This window comes from Carcharhinus amblyrhynchos, chromosome 3 (genome assembly GCF_965287045.1).
Source record: "Carcharhinus amblyrhynchos chromosome 3, sCarAmb.v2.hapA, whole genome shotgun sequence".
Taxonomy (NCBI): domain Eukaryota; kingdom Metazoa; phylum Chordata; class Chondrichthyes; order Carcharhiniformes; family Carcharhinidae; genus Carcharhinus; species Carcharhinus amblyrhynchos.
In genome coordinates, this window is record NC_137326.1 from 14,658,575 (window position 1) to 14,683,167 (window position 24,593).

A 24,593-nucleotide genomic window follows, 5' to 3' on the forward strand; every position below is an offset into this window, starting at 1 on the left:
TCTGAATCAATTCATAAATTTCTGGAGACCACTGGCATCAAGGAATATGGAGATAGGTCAGTAAAGGGGTACTGAGGTAGATAATCAGTCATGTACTAATTGAATGGTGGAGCAGGCTTGAGTTGTTGAATGATGCATTCATGCTCCTATATTCCTTTGTAAATACAATATAATCTAGGAACTCTGATAATCATTGCAACACGCACAGGGGTCTGGCCTTGTATTTTCTGATGACATTTTAGATGTCCACTGTAACTTTTGACATATAGCAAATCTTCGATTGCATTCATTTCTATATCTCAGCTACAGTTACCTTTAAATCTATACAAATTAAGATTTGATTTCTAACTATATAGTTACCAAATCATTTCCAACAGTGTTTGGTTCTAAGATTACATTAGAATTGTGATCGAAGGACCACTGTAGGCTATGGTAAGCCATTTCTCCTTGGATTTAAGGGAATATGGGGAGTAATTGTGCTTACCTAGTAGGCAGAGATCTTCCATAGGAAACTCAGGTTCCTTATGCGTCATCTTCTTTCTGCAAGGGAAAAGGGAATAAAGCTACACACAGAATGAAGACCGGAGATTTTCTTTCTTGGCCTATAAGAATATATTTACAAGGATCCGTTTAAAAAGTATTTAATGAGGTACATACAAATGTAGACTCTGTCTACACTTCCCAATGTCTCAGAAAAGCAAGTAGCATAACCATGCACCACAGACATTCTCTCATCCATCTTTTTCCGTTGGGAAAAAGATACAAAAGTCTAGGGACACGTACCAACCAACTTAACAGTTTCTTCCCTGCTGTCATCAGACTTTTGAATTGACCTACCTCACATTAAGTTGATCTTTCTCTACACCCTAGCTATGACTGTAACACTACATACTGCACTCTCTCCTTTCCTTCTCCATGTACGATGTGCTTTGTCTGTATAGCACTCAAGAAACAATACTTTTCGCTGTATACTAATACATGTGACAATAAACCAAATCAAATCAAATGACAATAAACATACTCGCATGTGGAATTAAACAGGTGGGGGAAAGCAGAAAGAGACACGTTGAAAGGAAGCAAACAAGGAATTGAGGTAAATGCACATCTCATGGACAGTGTAGCAAGTTGCGATCCACAAAGTTTTGTCTTGTCATTCTTATATTTCCTATGTATATTAAACTGGACTTGAGGAATAGTAACAAAATTTGCTGATAACAACACATAGGATGGCATGGTGAACTGTGTAAGTGTTTGTGAAAAACTGCAGGAGAGCAAAACAGATTAGCATGATTGACAAATAGCTGTCAGGTGCGGTTCCAGGCAAAAAAGGTAACATTTTGGAAGAAAAAGGGATTTAAAATTTTAGGAACTAGACTGACGTTGTTGTGTGGGTACATCTTATTAAGGATGGCAGCACAATAGATAAAAATAAAATAAAAATGAATTTATTTCTATATCCCTACTCTCTGTTTCCTGTACTGTGTAGTTTTGTTTCTCCATACTGAATTGTATTAAATTGCAGTAGAAGCAGTGCAAAGGAGGTTCACTCAACTGATTTCAAGGGTGAAGAGTTTATCTTATGAGGAAAGGCTGAATAGACTGGGCCTATACTCATTGGAGTTCAGAAGATTGAGAGATAATCTTATTGAAATACATAAAATCCTGAGGAATCTTGATAGGTTGGATGCTGAGACGATGTTTCCTTTTGTGGGGGAGTCTAGAAGTAGGGGATGCAGTTTAAAACACAGGGTTTTCTATTTAAGACTGAGGTGAGGAGAATTATTTTATCTCTGAGGGTGGTTAGTCTGTGGCATTCTCTCCCCAGGGAGAGCAGGGGAGGCTGGATCATTGGCTTTTTTTCTTAAAGGTCGAGTTGGATTGATTTTTCATTGACAAGGATATCAGTACAGCGTGATGGGAGGTGGGCAGGAAAGTGAAGTGGAAGATACAGTCAGATCAGCTATAATTTTACTGAATGGCACAGCAGGTTCGAGGGGCTGAGTGGCCTACTCCTGCTCTTAAGTCATACATTCTCGAATGTATAATTTTCTTTAATCTTCAACTCATTCCTTAATTTTTTCATTTCTGTTAATCAGTTTAATGAGGTGAATAATGTGGATCTGCTGGTTCCCTCCCCCCTTACTCCATCCACCACCACAATTTACTGAGTTTTTATTCTCAGTTAAACCTTCTGAAAAGGTGAAAAGTAACTAAGAAACAGGCAAAGGAGGTAATGAAAGTTGCTCCTCCATCGTCAAGGGTTACTCTCATCTGCCTCAGGTGTAACCAGCCCAAGGCAACATTTAGCAGAAACGGAGAAGCTAGAGAATAGACCAGCCGCAGTAACAGCAAGAAGCCTAAAGTACTGTAAAGCTGTAAACTAATGAGGAACTGAAATAAGACTGTCAAAATACAGAGTTTTTGTTTAAATTATGGAGGTTACATTCAGATGCTTTTTGACACCTGCCTGAACCCTGGATAACAGTCTAGAAACAACAGAAATTGAGGTATGGGATGAGCAAAAGAGAGGGAGAGAATAAAGGCAACACAACAAAAATCATATGGAGGAATCAATTTTTCGACAGGTTAGGGAAATATTTAAATAAGATCAGCTTCTGTAAAATTAGAAACTGGCTTCCTGCTTTAGGCGTTTTTTTGTACAAAACCCTTGATATTCAAGAGTATCACAAAGAATTCTTTTGATTTACCAATTGGGAGACGAGCACAAAGCATCCTGCCTGCTGGATTGGTCGACCAAAGAAATAAAGTACTAGCAGAAGGCCATGTTGTACAGCAGATGTTGCATTATTAAATATTCATCTCTTGTTGCCATTGCATTACAACCACTGAGTGGCGATATATCTAGGCTCTCTCCCCTCTCAAACTGCTTTATTCTGGTACAATTTGTGCGCTGATTTCCAAAGAGGTCTCTTCTCAGTAGACTTAATCTATGACAGCAGCAACTGGAAGCCAACATCTCCCACATCTAAAATTTCTTTCAAGTCTTCTTCCTCTGTCCAACCTCTTTCAAGATTGTATATATTTGTTACTAATTTTGCTATGCTTTTGGCTCTCGGATGATTCTGAGTGAGGCGAGGTGATTTTCAGCCTCTTTCTTCCATCTGAGGTGGAATGTTCTGTTCACACAAGGTAAGCAACTTTCAGAACTCTTGCCAAGAATCGATAATTTGCACCCTTTCAGCGTAACAAGCATCCCAAGGCACTACGTACAACAAGCAAACAGATGTCAGCTTCGGAGGAATCTAAAAATATAACCAAAGGTTATGCAACAACTTTTAAAGACAGGAAGTGAAGTAGCAAAGGTAAAGAGATGTAGGGAAGTTTCAAGAGCATGGGAAGGAGGAGGAGGAGGAGGAATGGTGGAATGCAGCACTGCACCAGAGGCTGGAACCAGCAGTAATGGATTGGAGGAGATTAGAAGTGGGTTGGGTCAAGAACATGAAGGAATTTGCGAACAAAGCTTTTAAATCTCAGTATCTTGGGGGGTGGTTAGGCAACTAGAGGCACTTGGTAGGAATGAGTAAAGGGAGATCAGCCCTTACTGCAGGACAGGGGGTGGGTATTTGGATTGGTTGGAAGTTAGGAGGCTGGCAAGGAGGATGTGGGAGAAGTAGAGCGTTGCAGTAATGAAAACATAGATAAGGATTTCAGTCGAAGGAGGAAGGTGCTGTAAGGTCAGACATGGGCAATGCTACAGAGATGGAACTGAGTGCTCTTGCCGATGGATGGATGAAAGGTTTGAATTTCAGCTCTGAATCAAACACTGTGACCATGCAACATCTAGTGGAGTCTTATGGAAGAACAGAACAAGATTAGAGATTTTAGAATGTATTTGGTTTTCCCACTGCTCAATGAACTTGGGGCCAGCACGGTGGCTTGCACTGCTGTCTTACAGCACCAGGGATCTGAGTCACTGGCTGTGCAGAGTCTGCACATTCTCCTCATGTCTGCATGGATTTCCTCCAGGTGCTCTGATTTCCTCCCACAGTCCAAAAGATATGTGGGTTAGGTGGATTGGCCATGTTAAATTGCCCCTTAGTATCAGGGAGACTAGCTAGGGTAAATGCATGGGGATAGGGCCTGGGTGGGATTGTGGTTGATGCAGACTCGATGGACTGAATGGCCTCCTTCTGAACTGTAGGATTCTATGATACAGAAACAAGATAACTCACTAGAGGATATTAGGACCATTTGTGAACAACTCCTAGTCTCATGGTTAAAAAAAGATAAATGCACTAACCCCCTTGTATTTGTCAGTCACTTCCTTTACCACATATACACGCTAAACAGTGTAAACAACATTTGATTGACAAAGCAAGGCGATCTCCCTATCAAGAGATCAGCATAAGCACTAAGTGACAGACAGAGCTAAATGATTTCACAATCAATGGATCAGATCTAAGCTTTGCAGTCCTGCCACATCCGGCCATAAATGGCAACGGACAATTAAACAACTCTCTGGAGAAGAAGGCTCCACAAATTTCCCCATCCTCAATAACGGTGGAGCCCAGCACAGTGCAAAAAGCAAGGCTGAAGCATTTGCAACCATCTTCAGCCGGAAATGCTGAGTAGTTGATCCATCTCAGCCTCCTGCTGAGGTCACCACCAACACAGATGCCAGTTTTCAGTCAATTTGATTGCGTTCACGTGACATCAAGAAATGGCTAAAGGCACTGGTTACAGCAGAAGCTATGGGACTTGACAACATCATAGCATTAGTGCTGAAGACTTGTGTTCAAAAACTTGCTGCACTCCTCGCCTACCTGTTCCAGTACAACTATAACTTTAGCATCCACCCAGCAATACAGAGAATTGCTCAGATATGTTCTGTCCACAGAAGGACGGACAAATCTAATCCTGCTAATTTACATCCTGTGAGTCCATTCTAAATCCTTCAACAGCACCTTCAAAATCCACAACCTAGCCACTTAGAAAGACGAGCACAGCAGATGCACAGGAACACCACCATCTGCAAGTTCTCCTCCAAGTCATACACCATCCTGACTTGAAAATATATCACCAGTTCTTCAGTGTTTCTAGATGTATCTACACCACATGGACTCTTCAGTAGCTCACCATCACCTTCTGGAGGGCAATTAAGAATGGTCAACAAAATGGCTGTCTAGCCAGTGATGCTAATATCCTGTGAAAGAATAAGTCCAAAAAATGCATCAGCAAAGTTATGGAAGATACTATCCAACAGCGTTTAGACAGCAATAACCTACTTATCAATGCTCAGTATGGGTTCCACCAGGACCACTTGATTCTGGATCGCATTATAGATTCTATTCAAATAGGGACAAAAGCGATGAGTGACTGCCCTTGATACCAAGGCAGTCTTTGACCAAGTATGGCATCAAGGAGCTCTAGCAAAACTGGAGTCAGTGGAAATCAGGGGAAAACTCTCCACTGGTTGGAGTCATACCCAGCAGAAAGGAATATGGTAGTGGTTGTTGGGGGTAAAACATTGCAGTCCCAGGGCATTGCTACAGGAGTTCCTCAGGGTAGTGTTCTACGTGCAACCATCTTCAGCTGCTTCATAAATGACCTTTCCTCCATCATTCAGTCAGAAGTGGGGATGTTTGCTGATGATGACTGCAGTGTTCACTATAATTTGCCACTCCTCAGATATTGAAAGTCTTAGTCCATCTGCAGCAGAATCTGGGCAACATTCAGGCTTGGGCTGGCAAGTTGCAAGTGACATTTGAGACAATCAATGCCTGGCATTTGTGTATCTCCAAAATGAAATAATCTAACCATTTCCCCATGGCATTCAATGGCATTCCCATCAATGAATCCCCCACATTAACACCCTAAGGAGTTGGTGGGGCAGGGCACGTTGACCAGAAACTGACCTGGGCTAGCCACACAAATACAGTGGAGTAGGTCAGAGGCTGGAAATTCTGAGGCAAGTAACTCACCACCTAACTTCCCAAAGCCTGTCCACCATCAACAAGGCACAAGTCAGGAGTGTGATGGAATACACTCCATTTGCTTGGATAAGTGCAATTCCAACAACACTTAAGAAGTTCAACACAACCCAAGACAAAGCAACTTGTGCTCGTTGCATTAGAGCCTTATCCACCCACCTTACACATTCACTTCCACCACCATCACCACAGCAACAGTATAGCATGTTTATAGAATCCACAGAGCAGGAGGAGCTCACCTGGCCCATCGAGACCACACCGCCAACAACCCCACATCACATATTTACTCCCTTAATGCCCCTGACGTAAGAGGCAATTTATCTTGGCCAATCAACCCAACTTGCACGTCTTTTAACTGTGGGAGGAAACCAGAGCATCCGGAGAAAACCCACACAGACACAGGGAGAATGTACAGGCTTCACACAGACAGTGACGCGAGGCTGGAATTGAACCCGGGTCCCTGGCGCTGTGAGGCAGCAGTGCTAACCACTGTGCCACCTGTGCACTACAGCAGCTTGCCAAACCTTTTTCAACAGCAGTTTCCAAACTCATGACTTCTACTGCCTTGAGGGGCAAGGGCAGCAGACACTTGGGAACATCGCCACCTGCAAGTTCCCCTCCATCCTGTCTTGGAACTATTTCACCTGTGGCTGAGTCAAAAACCTGGAGGTCCTTCTCTGACAACATGGACAGTGGCAGTTCAAGAGGAATCAGTGATGGCAACAAATGTTGGCCTTGCCAGCGACACTCAGATTCCATGGAAGAATAAAACAAATCAAATGTGCCTTAGTTTTCCTTTTCTGGTTTGTTGTATAACTTCCCACTGAGTGCGAAATAGCATGATCTAAAATACCCTTATTACAAAGAGTATTAATACAAAAAGTGAATAACAAAACTGTAGCAAATGGATTTCAAATAGTGGTGGGGGTAGTGAGGTGTCTTGGGCGCAGAGTCTAAATGTTAGAGCCAGGCTTTCTATAGAGTTACATAGAGCAGAAAATGTCCTTCAGCTCATTCAGTCTGCGCTGACAATAACAAATACTAAAGGCACGCTAATTCCATTTTCCTGCACTTGTCCCATATATCCTTGAATGTTATGGTTTTTCAAGTGCTCATCCAAATATTTCTTATGGTTATAAAAGGTATATATTATAATTGTTATTCCAGCCTCCACTTTCTTTCCTGGCAGTGCATTCCAGATTCCCATCACCTTTTGAATGAAAAAGCTTTTTCTCAAATTCCCTCTGAATCCCCCTACCCCTTCACCTAAAACTATGCCTCTTCATGACTCCTCAACAAAAGGGAACAGCTGCTCCCTAGTCAGCTTGTCCATAGCCCTCATAATCTTACACACCTCAGTCATGTCCCCCCCACCCCTTAGCCTTCTCTGCTCTAAAGAAAACAATTCAAGCCTATCCAGTCTCACCTTGTAGCTCCAATGCTCCATCCCAGACAACATCCTGGTGAACCTTCTCTATAGCCCCTCTGCTGCTATCACATCCTTCCTATAGTGAGGGAAATTAGGAGCTTTTCTGCAAACAAACAATGATAGAGGTTTGGAACTCTTTTCCGCAAACAGCACTGCTGCCTCACAGCACCTGGGACCGGGTTCGATTCCCAGCTTGGGTCTGTGTGAGTCTGCACATTCTCCCCCTGTCTGCGTGGGTTTCCTCCAGTAACTCTGGTTTCCTTCACAGTCCGAAAGACGTGCTGGTTAGGTGCATTGGCCATGCTCAATTCTCCCTCAGTGTACTCAAACAGGTGCGAGAGTGTGGCGACTAGGGGGTTTTCACAGTAACTTCATTGTAGTGTTAATGTAAGCCCACTTGTGACACTAACAGATAAACTATTAAAACAGCAGTTGCTGCTGTGTATTGTAAACTTATTGAGAGATATTTAGGTCTCAGATCAGTCATGATTTCACTGAATGGTAGGATAGGCCAGAAGGGCTGAATGGCCTATTCCTGACCCTACGCTTCATGGATCACTGCAGCTTGGTTACTCTCTACACAACGCCGGCAATAAGGTGAATTCCTTACCTGGGCTTCTTTACTGCAGAGAACTCTTCCGTGGTGATGTGCTTCAAAAAATTGAAGCAGAAGAAGAAAATCTAGGGAGTTGGGGAAGAATTATAATTTTTTTTTTAGACTTAAGGTTCCCTCGTGCGACCTTCAACAATACAATCCCAGCTTTGAGAATGTAAAGCTAGACACAATGATATATTCAGAAATAAGTCAATATACGGAACAAAAAAAGGCTTTATGTCTGGAATGGTGTGAAGAAACTGGTCTCTTTCACCAGTACAAAGCCCCCCAACTTTTCCAGCTGGAAATGTAACCAGGTTAAAAGCAGACAATGCTGGAAACACACAGCAGGGCTGCAACACCTGGAAAGAGAAGCTGAATTTAATATTTGGAGACCAATAATCCTGCTCTATACTCCCAACACTCTTATTTACTTCAGCTTTCCGACTGTTTTTCAATCTAACGTTGGTTTCCCGCAGTAACCTTTTCCATCAGCAGGTGGTAGCATTGCAGTGTGTAAATTGTTCATGGAATGAAGTCAGGTAGTGCAAAAGCACCATCTCCTGGTAGGAACTAATTTGATAGAACAAAATTCCATTCTTCGACTAAATAAAATCCAATGTCGATTTAAAGGTGGTAAAATTCAGACCCTTTTCTTATATTCATATTCTGCCAAAAAATCTAAAACTAGGTGAGCTGAATTATTTGTTTAGAAGGGATTCTTTTACACCACATATTCTAGTGGCAAATTACAGTAATTTTCACAACTAATGGTTTACTAATTAACCTAAGTATCTTCATAGCAAGTCATGTTACAATTCTTTATAAATCAGCTGTCAGTTTTTTTGCCATGAGGCTGATACAGATAATATGGGAGCAGATTATCAAACTAACCTTATACAACAATAAAACCAAACAACCCAAAGTGTCACTTAAGTATCAACTTTATTCAGCACAAGACATTTCTCCAGTTTTTGACTCACCTCCTCCCCTTTGCTAAGACGGTCGGACAACATGTGCCTGTAAATACGTAAACAAATAGAACATTTAAGCTATATAGCGAGTCAGTGAAATAGCAGATGGTGAAATTTGAATTCAATTTTTAAAATCTGGAATTAATAATCTACTGATAACCACGACACCATTGTCAATTGTCGGGAAAACCCATCTGGTTCAATAATGCCTTTAGGGAAGGAAATCCGCTGTCCTTACCTGGTCTGGCCTACATGTGACTCCAGACTCATGGCAATGTGGTTGATTCTCAACTGCCCTCAGGGCCACTAGGGATGGGCAATAAATGCTGGCTCAGCCTGTGATGCCCATGTCCCATGAATGAATTTAAAAATATGCCCTTTAGGGAAGGAAATCAACCATCCTTACCTGAGCTGGCCTACATGTGACTTCAGAGCCACAGCAATAGGTACAAAGGAATTAGAAGTAGACAAATTCAACTCTTCGAGCCTACTTCAATCAGATCTGTCCCTGGTCTCAAATCTACCTCCCCACCTGTTCCCCATATCCCTTAATCCTTTTTTTTATTAGAAATATATCTATCTCCTTTTTGAAACCATTCAACAATTCAGACTCCACCATGCTATGGGGCAGTGAGTTCCACAAATTTATCACCCTCTGTGAGAAGTAGTTCCTCCTTATCTCAGTTTTAAATCTACCGCCTCTCAACCTATACCTGTGACATCTTGTTCAAATTGCCCCATAAGAGGAAACATTTAGGCTACATTTGCTTTATCAATCCTTTTAAAATTTTACATACCTCGAGCAGATTTCCTCTCATCCTTCCAAATTCCAATGAGTACAAGCCCAAAGTGCAGCTGAATCTTAATTGCTCTTTAAAATGGCCATGTAAGCCACGCAGTTCAAGGGCAATTAGGGATGGATAATAAAACCCAGCCCTGTCAGCGGTGCCCACATCCCATGAACGAATTTTTAAAAAGTATTAATGACAGACCAGTCAATCCCCCTCCAGTTAGCTTACATTTTGAATATTTAGAAAGAGTGAATATTCAAATTCTGTTGTCTGTAGGTTAAAAATTGATTTTCTTTCTATAGCAACCAGAACTCCAAGGCTTTGAGCCAGTTTTCTTTCAATTCCACACAGTCCAGTCTAGCTGCTTAGCTATATGGTGCATTGGCTGACAATTTAAATATTGCCAAGTCCTCAATGCAAGAAAGCCTCGTTGACTGGAATACAGGGGAAAGGCAGGGGTATTTTCACTGGGCCAGAAATTAAGCTCACCTGACAAAGGAACAGCAAACGCTCCGAAAGCTATTGGCGTTTGCTACCAATAAACCTGTTGGACTTTAACCTGGTGTTGTGAGACTTCTTACTGTGTTTACCCCAGTCCAACGCCGGCATCTCCACACCAGAAATTAAGGCCCAGGGCAATATTTTGGGGACTAGGGTTCGAATCCCACCACAGTGGAGATTTGAATTCAGTAAGAATCTGAAATTAAAAGTCTAATGATGATCATGAACCCATTGTCGAATGGTGTTACTAACCCATCTGGTTCCCTAATGTCCTTTGGGAAAGAAAACTTCCCTGTGGTTCCAGATCCACAGCAAATGTGTTTGTTTCTTAAATGCCTCCTTGAAGCTCCCCCTGCCCACTTAATGATGGATAATGATGGGAGGTGATGGCCTATTGGTATTTTCGCTAGATTATTAATCCAATGAGGTGAAGAAAAATTGAACAGAGCAGTGACAATGAGGCGAATTGTCTTAATATAGACAGAGTATGATAGTGTCAAGGAAAAACAGTGAGCAGAAATCTTAAAATGTGTACAAGGGAACTTTCTTGATCAGCTTGTTTCCAGCCCATGAGAAAGGAAGCAGCACTGGATCTAGCTGAGGGAAGTAGTAGGGTAAGGGCAGCATGCTTCAAAGGGAAAGCATTCTGGGAATAATTCAGAACATCATCAGGTTTGGAATAGTCAATGAAAAGGACAAAGAGCAACCAAAGAGGGAGAGTACGACAACAGATTAGCTGGTAGTGTGAAAAGGAATTCAGAAATGTTTTATAATCTCATAAATAATAGAAAGGGATTCAAAGGAAACATGCGTCGATTAGGGACCAAAATGTTATATTCTTTTAGCGGCTAATGATGTGGGTGACTAAATCAGTTCTTTATATCTGTCTTCAGTAGAGAAGATGCTGCCAATGCAGTAGTAAAAGAGGAAATAGTATTTCCACTCTATCCAATGTTTTTAAAGAGGAGTTACTTAAAATGTTGGCTGTCCTCACAGTGGGCAAGTCATTTAGTCCAGATGGAATTCTTCAGAGGGAGGGAGGTTCACAGAATCTTAGAATCCTTACAGTGCAGAAGGAGGCCATTCGAATCTGCACTAACCATAGTCTCCCCCCCACCCCCAGGCCCAATCCCCATAACCCCACGTATTTACCCTGCTAATGCCCCTGGCACTAAAGAACAATTTAGTGTTGCCAATCCACTTAACCTGCACATCGCTGGAAACCAGAGCACCCAGAGGAAATCCACACAGACACAGGGAGAAAGTGCATAACCTACACAGAAAGTGACCCATGGCTGGAATCGAACCCAGGGTCCCTGGCAACGTGAGGTACCAGTGCTAACCACTGTGCCACCATGCCACCCTTACTGACCACAATCTTCCAATCCTGCTTGAATATGGAGTTGATGTCAAAAGACTAGAGGATTACAAATCGGTTAAATGCCTTTTTAAAGGCAGGGAGGAGGATAAACCCAGTGACTACAAGCCAGTCAGCTTAAGGTTGAGGAGACAATGGGCAGAATTTAATGAATGTGATGGAGGTCTTGCCCACTGGTTGAAGAATGGGTATGAACTCTGCGTCACTTCTCTTCAAAGGTTATCAGAAATCATCAGCTATTAAGAACATAACAGCATCAGGTGACTCACACAATGAAGGTCTCAACAGAACAAAATCCCACCCCCATAGTTACTGGACAGAAGCTGGGAGCTCTGCAGTATCAACAGTGCCATAGGGAGTAGTAGCCACTGTTAGTACAGCACCTAGCCCTTCAGGAGGGAATGGCCATAGATTCATAGAGGTGATTGTTGCAGGTTGGGAGTTGCAGGAGGAGGGTGGGAAGGCAGTTCAAAAGTGAGGGCACTAGGTTGACTTCCTGTGGGTTCCCTCACCCACTTACTCCCAATTCCTATGCCAGCTCCTTTGATCGGGCACAGAGTGCCTATGAATGATGGCGCTCTCCTGGTAGGCTGCTGGCAAAATCCATAGAGCTTGCTGGGCAGTCTTGCAAAATCCCTTCCATATCAGTGGTGTTGGGATAAAGCCTTAATATGGTTGCCAAAGAGCTTCAAATGGTCTCCAGGATATCCTTCCTGCCTGAAACCTGATCTGTGCAGTTAAGAAAGCAGCAGGATCCCCCATTCTACACCTTCCCAAACTAACCTCATGTAGGACTTTAATTCTGTCCAGGGGAAAAATTAATTGCCATTTAGAAAACTATGGGCTCAGGACAAAAGACCAGTGTCAATCTGTTAAAGACAAATCATCTCTGACTTACTTGAGTTCTTTGTTAAAGTATTAGATAGGTTGACGAGGGTAGCGTAATGTGAATATAGGCCAGGATTCTGCGATCTTCTACCTCTGTTCGATCTCTGTTCTTGCCACCGCTGCCAGCAAGTACAGAGAATTTGGTGCTCAGCCAAAACTTCATTTACTGCAGCGAGACCGAAGAATCCCAGCCACGGGCGAGGTCGGAGAATTCCGACCTTGGTCATTCAAATGAGTTTGACAGGTCTCACAAATCTGGTCAGCAATATTATTGTTCTTGGAATTAAAGTGGCAGTGATAGCATAGACATAAACTTGCTAAGTCATACAGAGTAGAGGGTGGTATTGAACTGTTATTTCTCAGACTGGAGGAAAGTGCACAATGGTTTGTCCCAGGGATGGATATTAGGACTTTTTCATATATGTTAATGTTATGGACTCGGATACAAAGAGCATAATTTTGAAGTTTGCAAAAATAGGAAACACAATAAGCAATGAAAAGGGGAGAGACATGCAGCAAATAAAAGTCAATACAGAGAAATGTGAAGTGACACATTTTAGTAGGAAGAATGAGGAGAGGTATTATGAACTAGATGGTATGGTTTTAAAAGGGATGCAGGAACGGAGAGGCCTGGGGATGTGTCTGTGAAAGGCTGTTTATGAAAGCACATAGGATGCTTGGCTTTATTAACAAAGGAATAGTGTACGAAAGGAAGAAAGCTGTGCTAAACATTTGTAAAACACTGATTAGGCCTCAGCTTGAATAGCGTGTCCCATTTTGGACAAACTTTAGGAAGGATGTCAAGGCCTTAGAGAAGATACAGAAGTGATTTACTGGAGTGGTACCATGGGTGAGGGACTTCAGTTATGTGAAGAGAATGAAGAAGTTGGAATTATTCTCCTCAGAGCAGAGAAGGTTAGAAGGAGATTTGATGGAGGTGTTCCAACTCATGAATGGTTTTTGTTCGAGTAAATAAGGAGAAACCATTTCCAGGGACAGAAGGATCAGCAACTAGTGGACACAGATTTATAGTGATTTGCAAAAGAAGTGGAGGCGACATGAAGAAACTTCTTTTTTTAAATAAATAAGCACAAGTTATGATGATTAATAAGAAAGAGGAGATTGAGACTCACTGGATGGCTCCATATCAATGGGCTTGCACAGACATGAGCATATGCCTTCCCTTCAATGCTGTATCAGTCTATGACTCTACTGGAAATGTGACAGCTCCAAAACACATTCAGAATATAAAGATCACAGAATTTCACAAAACCCGGGCAGACTGTGACAGATACTTGCTTTTCCAAACAAAATCAATAAGCTTGTCACCTAATCAATGTGCTAACACTATAGTTATGAAATAAAAAACAAACTCACCCAAAAAGGAACCAATCGTAAGCAATGGTTAGATAAAGGATTTCCACAGGCTCCAGACAAGAGTGAACAAGTCCATCCTGTAAAATACAAATTGTGGCAAATTCTTTAACCAACAGATGTGGCTCCAAGTTTTTGCCAGAAGCTTTCAAATCAACTAAGTGAACAATGTTAAAAGTAATAAAAGCAACACATTGCTGTGCTGGAAATCTGAAATAAAAACAGAAAATGCAGGGAACCCTTAGCAGGTCTGGTAGCATCTGTGGAAAGAGAAGTCCTCTTCAAATCTGAAGAAGGCTGTATAGCACACAAGAATTTTCACTATATATTAATACACGTTGACAATAATAAAACAAAAATCAAAGAAGTCACATGGGCTCAAAACGTTAATTTTTTTTAAAAGTCCACAGGTGAGACCAGAGCTGCTGAATGTTAAATATAAGCTTTGTAAGGATTTATAGAGGAATTTCCAGCGTTTAAAGCCACATGTCCTGTCCATAATGTTGTCGGCGCAACATCGTGGGCCGAAGGGCCTGTTCTGCGCTGTAGTGTTCTATGTTCTATAACATATTTAAATGTGAGAGAAATTATACACTTTCAGTACTTTGCTGCTGTTTATAACAGAAGATAGATCGGGTAAGAATAGCTTTTCATCCCATCTGAATTCATCTACAGTAACCTTCCTTCCAATGATCATTGTACCCAGTTGTTTCTTAATTAACTCCACAGGGTTTGCCTTTTCTCCCCAACCTGGAAGTCAAATTCACATGCTGGCCACCTCTGTCAGTGAAGAAAAGCTGTTGACATCAGCCATAAATTTATCTTTCATCAATTTGAATCTACCCTACAGTCCCAATATTTATTGCCTCGCACACATTTGTGACAATTTTTAGTCATCTCCTTCAAAGGCTTTCCCTTTAACTTAAACCTGACACCAGGGACTTGACTTGACAGATATCAGTTATTTATGGCTCATTTGCAGGGTGATTTGGTAAAGATTCCCAGGTTAATTTTATTACAGCCTCTGAACTGGATACAGCCCTTTGTAAAAATGTTCTTACAAAGTACTTACAAAGCATTCAAATGACAGTATGGATAAACACAGACATGAAACATTTCCTACGGGAGCTTTTAGAATAATCATCACACTTCCAGAGTTATTCCCACTGTGTTACTGAAGTTTAATTTCTTCCGAGCTTTCCAACACACAGTCTTGTGTTATTGTGGTACCAGCAGATTCAGAAAAAGAAGCCAGTTTGCATTTCTTTTTCTGCTATGCAGCTTATTTTCTTGTCCCAGTGTCTAATGATCTTTGGCTGCAGTTTTCAATCGATTGTTTGATTACTTTTATTAAGACCTGGGCATCTGGATTCAGAGCGGCACCAGTGGAGATCTGAAAAGTGGTCTTTTCCTGCTTGCAGGAGAACACCGAGGCAGCAAGAACAATGGGGGAGAAAAAAAAACAAATGGTTCTTTTCACACAAATTTTAACTTTACAAAGGCAAAGCCAGTTTGTGATTTCTACATTACATAAGAACATAAGAAATAGGAGCAGGAGTAGGCCATCTAGCCCTTCGAGCCTGCCCCGCCATTCAATAAGATCATGGCTGATCTGTCGTGGCTCAGTTCCACATTCCCGCCCTCTCCCCATAACCCTTAATCCCCTCTCTTATCAAAAACCCATCAACCCGTGTCTTAAAAATATTTAGCGAGGCAGCCTCCACCACTTCAACAGGCAGAGAATTCCAGAGATTCACCACCCTTTGAGTGAAGAAGTTCCTCCTCAACTCTGTTCTAAACCACCCCCCCTTTATCTTGAGGCTGTGCCCCCTAGTCCTACTGTCCTTTCTGAGTGGGAGGAGTCTCTCCACCTCTATGCTATCCATCCCATTCATCATCTTATATGTCTCAATGAGATCTCCCCTCATTCTTCTAAACTCTAACGAGTACAAGCCTAGTTTATTCAGCCTCTCCTCATAGCTCAACCCCCTCAACTCCGGTATCAGCCTAGTAAACCTCCTCTGCACTCCCTCCAAGGCCAAAATATCCTTGCGTAAGTACGGCGACCAAAACTGCACACAGTACTCCAGCTGCGGCCTCACTAATGCCCTATACAGCCGCAGCAAGACCTCCCTACTTTTATATTCAATCCCCCTCGCTATGAAGGCCAGCATCCCATTCGCCTTCCTGACCACCTGCTGCACCTGCAGGCTGGGTTTTTGTGACTCATGCACAAGGACCCCGAGGTCCCTCTGCACCGTCGCCTGCTGCAGTTTTTCGCCACGTAAGTAATAGTCCTTCCTGCCATTATTCCTACCAAAGTGGACCACCTCGCACTTGCCAACATTAAATTCCATTTGCCAGTTCCTGGCCCATTCGCCCAGCCTATCTAGATCCTTCTGCAGACTCTCCACACCCTCCACGCAATTTGCCGTTCCACCAATTTTGGTGTCATCAGCAAATTTCGACACCATACACTCGGTTCCCTCCTCCAGATCATCTATATAAATGGTAAATAGCTGAGGCCCCAGCACCGACCCCTGGGGCACTCCACTAGTCACCAACCGCCAATCCGAATAGCACCCATTAACCCCCACTCTCTGCCTCCTATTTGACAGCCAATCCTCTATCCACGCTAACACCCTACCCCCAACTCCATGCCCCCTGACCTTCTGCAATAACCTCGTGAGGTACCTTGTCAAACGCCTTCTGAAAATCAAGAAAGACCACATCCACCGGCTCTCCTCTATCCACCGCCCTAGACACATCCTCATAGAACTCCAATAAATTTGTCAGACACGACTTCCCCTTAACGAAACCGTGCTGCGTCTGCTCTATCAAGCAATTCCCCTCAAGATGCCTCGCTATTTCCTCCTTGATGACGGATTCTAACCCTTCCCCCACAAAGATTTCTGTTATACGATCCATAACTTAATTTTATTCTGTGCTACAGAGCACATGCCTCATTATAATAGAAAACGTAAGAATCTTCAATCCCAAGGGCTGTGTTATAATTGAGGATAGACGATGACGGATTATTCATTGCCCTCGGGAATGAACAGACAAGCAATGAAGTTGATTCCAGATGGCAAGGTGGGAATGAGGAGAAAAAGTTAAAGCATTTCACTTTCTTCCTTTGGGAAAGAAATCTTCAGGTAACCTGATCACGAAATGTTTGAAAACTGTGCAATTGAAATTGACAAAGCTGAACCATATAAAATGAATCACAATGGTGGAGGATTTAAATACCGGAAATATAAAACTAGAAAATGATATGCCAGAAGGGAAGTCCAGCAGGACTTTTCCACACAATGGATTTAAGGAATAAGTTACCTGGCAAGCAGCTCAAGTAGGCAGTGTAATAGGGTTTAACATAGGTACAATTATGGAGACGAAATTGATGGATATAATGAGACAATAGATAAAGCAGACTTGATTAATCAAAGAGGGACTGTTTCACTGAGCCATATGGCTTCTGCCTATTCGTAAGAAAAGACAAGAGTGAGAAAATTCAAGAGCAAAACAAATTAAAAGGTGAAACAATGCGGCCCAATGAACGATTTTCAATTTCATTCAGCATAACCAGAGAATGTGAGTCTCTTTAGCAGCCTAACTCAAGTGACCTGGATAGTTTCTACGTCCTATTTCATTACAGGAGTTCAGCTGATTGTAAGCACACATTTCTCCCAGCGTTGGATATGTGAATCTGATTTTGTTTCAGCAGAGTCTGTGCCCCGCAATTGCACTTTGAATTACTGTCCTGCGATACCAATCACAGCAAGATTTGACAGTAGATTCTATCATCACTATTTTGCCCTCTTATCTTTTAGGAAAAAAATTTCCATTTCCATGATTTGAAATGCAATGTGACCGCCAGTGCAGCCCCTCAGGACTGTTGCTTCACAATGCCAGGGACCTGGGCTTGATTTCCGGCTTGGGTCACTAGCTGTGTGGAGTCTGCACAGTTCCTGTGTCTACATGGGTTTCCTCCGGTTGCTCCTGTTTCCTCCAACAGTAAGACGTGCTGGTTAGGTGCATTGTCATGCTAAATTCTCCCTCAGTGTACCCAAAAGAGTGGCGACTAGGGGATTTTCACAGTAACTTCATTGCAGTGTTAATGTAAACCTACTTGTGACACTAATAAATAAACGTGAAATTCTGAAGAACTGAAGTTCATGAAGCTTGTTCAAAGGACAAACAGGCTGGATGTAAAACAGAGTACTGCATCCTTCCAACAAAGTGACCACTAAAACTTTTAACCCAACTGATTAATACCAAATCAGTAGTTAATTAAATAAAATGTTCTACCCAGTGCTTGGCAGAAAAAAAAGCTGAAAACCCAGGAACTGGCAGAACATACTTATCGCCAGAATTGTTTAGAAGAAACCGAACATTAGAGTTCAAAGGAAAATTTAAATCATATATATTTTAATATATATGTGATTTGTAAGATATTTAAAGAATATTTAAATATTTTAAGGAATCTTAAACTTTAATGTAAACATGTGATTTTGACCTTTTCTGATGTGACAAGAACACATCCTGCTGAGTAAAATTGAGTATGTATACTTACAGCCCACAGTGACAGACGAAGAAGAGAGATAAAGAGCGGAGTTCGATCCCAGCCAGAAATACAGTGTACTAACAAACCACTGTCTTCTATCAGCAGAAGAAAAGAACAAAGATTAGAACAGTGCATCAACATCAAGGATAAAATTTAGGAAAGAAAGTTATAAATCAAACTTAAAAGAGCCATCCTCTGTGTAAAAGTTAAACCTCACTCCTTCAGAAAAGGAGGTTTCTATCCTAGATTATATCACATCACATCACTCGCTGACCGTCAATCAAAACTTAGACTTACCATCACGATTTATTGTATGAATAAGCAGCTTCAGGTAATTCTGTGTCTGCTGAACAAGGTCCCAGGACTATACAAAGAGATAACAAGAAATAATGTTATCCTGACATGATGGAACAACAGAGGAATAAGCTTTGGACTTAGGGGTGGTGTAGTGATGACAGGATAGATCAGAGAGCCAAGAGTTCTCAATCCACCAATGCTTCCCTGAGGCTCTTATGTTTCAACAGACTAATGGATTTCTGGGTTAAATCAGGAATATAGTTTATTCACACATTGAAACCTGGGGCATGGTCATTCATACACACATGCAAACATACAATAAGAAGATAGAAAAAAAGAGTCTTACAGCTATGAATAATTTTAAAAGATAAAGCACCACTAATGTGGATAATAATTCACGTGATTGCCTGAGTACAGAAAGTCAGAGCCCCATGGATGTTCCCTCACAGAGGAACTGCAGCCACCTTGTGAATCATGTCACTTGTAGCAACCATCATTTGGTTCAGCAAAGTCCACTTTTTGAAAAAGCAAAATGGAAAGGTTTGACTTAAACAGTTTATGATCTCCTTCAATGTCTTAGGAGTATGACAACACAAAGAATAATAATTGCCTTGAATGGCTTTCTGAGTATAATAATGGAGACTAAAAAGTGAGTTATAGAGAGTAATCCTCTGGGCACCTGGGTTCAAAACTCCCACCATGGCAGATGATGAAATTTGAATTCAATAAAACCCGGAATCAAAGGTCAAACAATGGCCGTGAAACCATTATCGATTGTCGTAAAAACCCATATGGTTCAATAATGTCCTTTAAGGAAAGGAATATAGTCTATTTCACGTGAATTGTTATCCATATCTTTATGCTTTACTTTTAAGTTATTTATAGCTGTAAGACTCTTCTTTCCTATCTTCTTATTGTACACTTGCATGTGTCTGTGAAGTTGTGACCATGCCCCAGGTTTCAACGTGTGAATAAAATATACTTCTGTCATCCTTACCCGCTCTGGCTGACATGTGACTCCAGACCCACAGTAATGTGATTGCCTCTTAAATTCCCTCTGAACTAGCCTAGCAAACCACTCAGTTCAAGAGCAATTAGGGAAGGACAATCATTTTCACTAAATCCACAATGGCTCCCAAATTACTAGCCAATAACATGCCTGGCCCAGCCAATGACATGACATTCTTTGAGCGAATAAACAAAAACTTCCATTTGCAGTATAAGCTTGGACAGGGGTGGATATCGACTGATAATGCAGTGCTTAAAAGGCTATCTTCGTTACTGGTATTTCATAAATACAAGTTGCAGGAATGTACTTCTTAAGAATGGGAATCTGGAAAACACAATTAAATTTTGCCCCACGAAGTAACAAAAATGCTGCAGTGCCAGTCCACAGCCACTAGAGGAAGCTTCAACCTAGCAGGTGCCCTCCAGTGATAAGAATCTGGTATTACATTTAAAAAATAAATGCTTTAGAGCACCAAAGAATAATTTATTTTATGGACCTGCACACCCAATTTTCCTGGCACACTGATGATCTGGGTTTAAAATTCTGGATTATCTCTAAACTTGAGAAGTGAATGGATATGGTCTTTACTCCTACTGCTGCACCCAAACAGTTTCATATCACAATGGATGTGTATAAACCTCTGACTCCTGATAAATCAATCTAAATTATTCAGTAACTATTAATTATCCATTTGGTATCTGTTATTTGGCAATCTTATATTAATGAGGGGAATCAGGTCTATATTCTCTGGAGGTTAAAAGAATGAAAGGTTATCACATTGAAAAATATAAGATCTGATATGGCAGACACGGATGGTGTTTCTTAGGTTGGGCAATCTCAAATACAGTCCCAGGATAAGGAGCTGTTCATTTAAGACTGAGATGAGAACGAATTACTTCACTCAAAGGGTAGCAAATTTTTGGAATTCTCTACCTCAGAGGGTTGAGGTTTCTATACTGTGGAATATATTAACAGCTGACACTGACAAGTTTTGGTGCCTCAGGGAATCAAGGGGGCAAGTGGAGTTGAAACCAAAAATCGTTTTTTTCTATTTATTCATGGGATGTGGTTGTTGCTGGCTGGGTCAGAATTCATTGTTCATCCCTAATTGCCCTTGAATTGAGTGATATGCTAGACCATTGCCATGCGGTCTGGAATCTCATAGGCCAGACCAGGTACAGGTGGCAAATTTCCCTCCCTAAAGAACATTAGTAAACTAGATAGGTTTTTTACAATAATTGACAATGGTTTCATGGTCATCGTTCGAATTTAAATCCAGATTTGTATGAATTTATATTTCATCATTTGCTGTGCTGAGATTTAAACCGGGTCCCCAGAGTATGACTCTGGGTTTTTGGATTACTAGTCCAGTGACAATACCACCAAACCACTGCCTCCCCCTTGCCCCTTCCCTCTCATATACCATAATTGTGGAGAATGGAGAAGCAGGCTCAACAGGCTGTAAAGTCGACTCCTGCTGTACATCTGTGTGTGATCTTAGCAAGTTAGCCAGATTCAAGAAATTAAACTCATGGAACCAGGCCTCGTGTTTCCATAGAGCAACTGCATCCACAAATTGCGCAGTAAAACCCAGTATAACTGACACTATACCTCAAACCATTAAGGGAAGATCATACACAGAGGTCATTTTACCATGTCAGAAAATAATTAACTGGCAATATGAAAGCCGTTATGTTAAAAACTTGTCTCCATTTTGAGAGAAGAACCTTGATATGCTCTTATCTCTTTTTTAGCTTCATTGTCTGCTTCCCGACTACGTACTCTCACTGATGTATGCAGAATCAGATTGTTACAGACAGTGCAAGTATGCCAGACTGACTCCCTGAACTAAGTTTACTCAAACAAGATGCTATAATTTGAGGAGAGATTTGTAGTCCCACACTTTTCTAATGCATGTTTAAATTTAGGGGTGTAGCAAACAACAACAGAATGGTAGCTTTGAAGTTGGTGCCAACATTCTAACCCAAAATCACTCCAAACCTCCAATTTAAATGGACGATATAGAGCCTCTTAATGAATAGGCTCTAGGGTGGAATGGAAGTGTAATATGACAGATGGCAGTTGAAGTAAAGTGTACAGTTTGGGCATGCCATTATAAAGAGGACCTGAATGGAAGCTGTAAATTCACTAGAACATTACCAGGGATGAGTGGTTGCAAGACAGGTGGTTGAAAAGTTAAAGTTTATTTAACTAGAACAGAGTGGCTCTGTGTCTAAGTGACCATAAGTCAACCCCATACTCTGTCCAGCACATAGACACTTCCCTTGCTCAGAATACCCTAGCATGTTCTTGGATCTATGTTATCAATGCCTACCATTAAAAAGGAGGGGAAGGTCTGAATAGCATCAATGTTTATTCTAAATATAAAATCCAGTAGGGCAGCGCAGTGGCACAGTGGTGAACACTGCTGCCTCACAGCGCCAGGGACCCAGATTCCATTCCCGCTTGGGTCACTGTGTGTAGTCTGCACTTCTCCCCATGTCTGCGGGGGTTTCCTCCCAGTCTGAAAAACTTGCTGGTTAGGTGCACTGGCCATGCTAAATTGTCCCTCAGTGTACCCATACAGACACTGGAGTGTGATGACTAGGGGATATTCACAGTAACTTCATTGTATTGTTAATGCGTGCCTGCTTGTGACTAATAAATAAACTTTAACTTTAAACAGTATTGCTGGAGCACAGACTCACCTGATAATCCTTCCAGTCAATGTTCAGATTTTCAGTCAGAGAAGGTGGGATATTCAACGGAGCATCAACAAAATCCTACGAGTAGATACATAGTCAGCAATTAAGTGCAAACATTTTATACAATGCATGGACTGCTGTTGAAGTAGAGAATAGCAAAGGATAATTTCAGAAGTTATGATGGTTAATGTCTGTACTAGCATAAGACCTAGTACCTATTGTTTTTTCACGAATGCTCTTTTGCTTAATTCACGAGCTTCAGTGAACACCCATACATGATTCTTTCGCCTTGTACCCTTGGGCCTTAGGAGGATTACAACATAGTCCAACATGCACTAAAAGAGATCAAAGGGGTGAATCATGAAAGATTGAGTAAGGTGACAATATTATAGGATATAAAAGCAAAGTTTTAGGTTAGTTAGGCTAAGGAAAGGTAAAGTTTCAGGGCTCAACAGGATACACTCTAGGGAGGAAATTGCAGTGCTTTAGAAATTACATCGGGACTTCAATGAATATGCTGGAGGTCTGGAGTGTACACAATAATAAGTTTCATAACACCAGGTTAAAGTCCAACAGGTTTATTTGGTAGCAAAAGCCACTAGCTTTCACAGAGCTGATCCTTCGTCAGGTAAGTGGGACTTCTGTTCACAAACAGGGCATATAAAGACACAAACTCAATTTACATGAATAATGATTGGAATGCAAGTCTTTACAGGTAATCAAGTCTTAAAGGTGCAGACAATGTGAGTGGAGAGAGGGTTAAGCACAGGTTAAAGAGATGTACATTGTCTCCAGCTGGGACAGTTAGTGAGATTTTGCAAGCCCAGGCAAGTCATGGGGGTTACAGATAGTGTGACATGAACCCAAGATCTTGGTTGAGGCCATCCTCATATGTGCGGAACTTGGCTATCAGTCTCTGCTCAGCGACTCTGCGTTGTTGTGTCTCACGAAGGTTGCCTTGGAGAATGCTTACCCAAAAATCAGAGGCCGAATGCCCGTGACTGTTGAAGTGTTCCCTAACGGGAAGAGAACATTCTTGCCTGGTGATTGCTGAGCAGCGTTCATTCATCCGTTGTCATAGCGTCTGCATGGTCTCCCCAACGTACCATGTCTCGAGACATCCTTTCCTGCAGCGCATCAGGTAGGCAATGTTGGCCAAATTGCAAGAGTATACACTGTATACCTGGAAGATGGTGTTCTCACGTGAGGTGATGGCATCCGTGTCGATGATCCAGCACATCTTACAGAGATTGCTGCGCAGGGTTGTATAATGTTGTGGTCACCGTTTTCCTGAAGGCTGAGTAGTTTGCTGTGGACAATGATCTGTTTGAGGTGCAGTTGTTTGAAGGCAAGAAGTGGGGATGGCCTTGACGAGACACTCGTCTTCATCAATGACACGTTGAAGGCTCTGGAGAAGATGTTATAGCTTCTCCGCTCTGCGGAAGTGCTGGACAATGAAGGGTACTCTGTCCACAGTGTCCCATGTTTGTCTTCCGAGGAGGTCGGTGAGGTTTTTCGCTGTGGTGTGTCAGAACCGTCAATCGATGAGTCGAGCACCATATCCTGTTCTTCAGGGCATCTTTCGGCGCCTGGAGGTGTCTGTTGCAATCCTCCTCATTTGAGCAGATCCTGTGTATACAGAGACTTGTCCGTAGGGATTGGCTTCTTTAACGTGTTTAGGGTGGAAGCTGGAGAAGTGGAGCATCGTGAGGTTATCTGCCAGCATCTCCACATCAGGTCTGGTGTGTACCAATGTCGTTCTAATTTTTAAAAATTGAGGCAGAGATCATTTTGATAATTACAGGCCAATTATCTTACCATCTACTGTAGGGAAAACTTTAGTCTTTAGTTAATGATGACATTATTACATGTCTAGTTTAAGGGAAAAATAGCCATCAAGTTGAAAAGTGTCCATCATGCTGGACATATTTCACAGAATTATTTGAGAGATATGGTAGATGGGTATGGGAGGATAAAGTACATGGGGCTTGCAGAAGTCTTTAATAAGATACCAGATATGGTAATTACTAGAGAAAGTTAAGAGGTATGGAATTAGGGTAAGAATAACAAATTGGGTTAAAATTTGGTTAGAAGGGAAAAGTACGGAGTAGGAGTTACGCACAGTTTTTCCAGAATT

General features: G+C 41.7%; 1 protein-coding gene across 3 annotated transcripts in view; it reads right to left on the minus strand.

The window, feature by feature from the left end:
- Positions 1-24,593, minus strand: part of mtmr14 (myotubularin related protein 14) — an 84,462-nt gene that overhangs the window by 21,593 nt on the left and 38,276 nt on the right. For all 3 annotated transcript variants that reach the window (XM_080181671.1, XM_080181678.1, XM_080181663.1), the window contains exons 9-15: positions 22,460-22,534; positions 18,743-18,809; positions 18,455-18,540; positions 13,885-13,961; positions 8,959-8,995; positions 7,991-8,061; positions 485-540 (exon numbers count right to left, since the gene is read on the minus strand). In XM_080181671.1, coding sequence (XP_080037797.1) covers positions 485-540; positions 7,991-8,061; positions 8,959-8,995; positions 13,885-13,961; positions 18,455-18,540; positions 18,743-18,809; positions 22,460-22,534 — 469 coding nt within the window. The remainder of the gene's footprint in view (positions 1-484; positions 541-7,990; positions 8,062-8,958; positions 8,996-13,884; positions 13,962-18,454; positions 18,541-18,742; positions 18,810-22,459; positions 22,535-24,593) is intronic.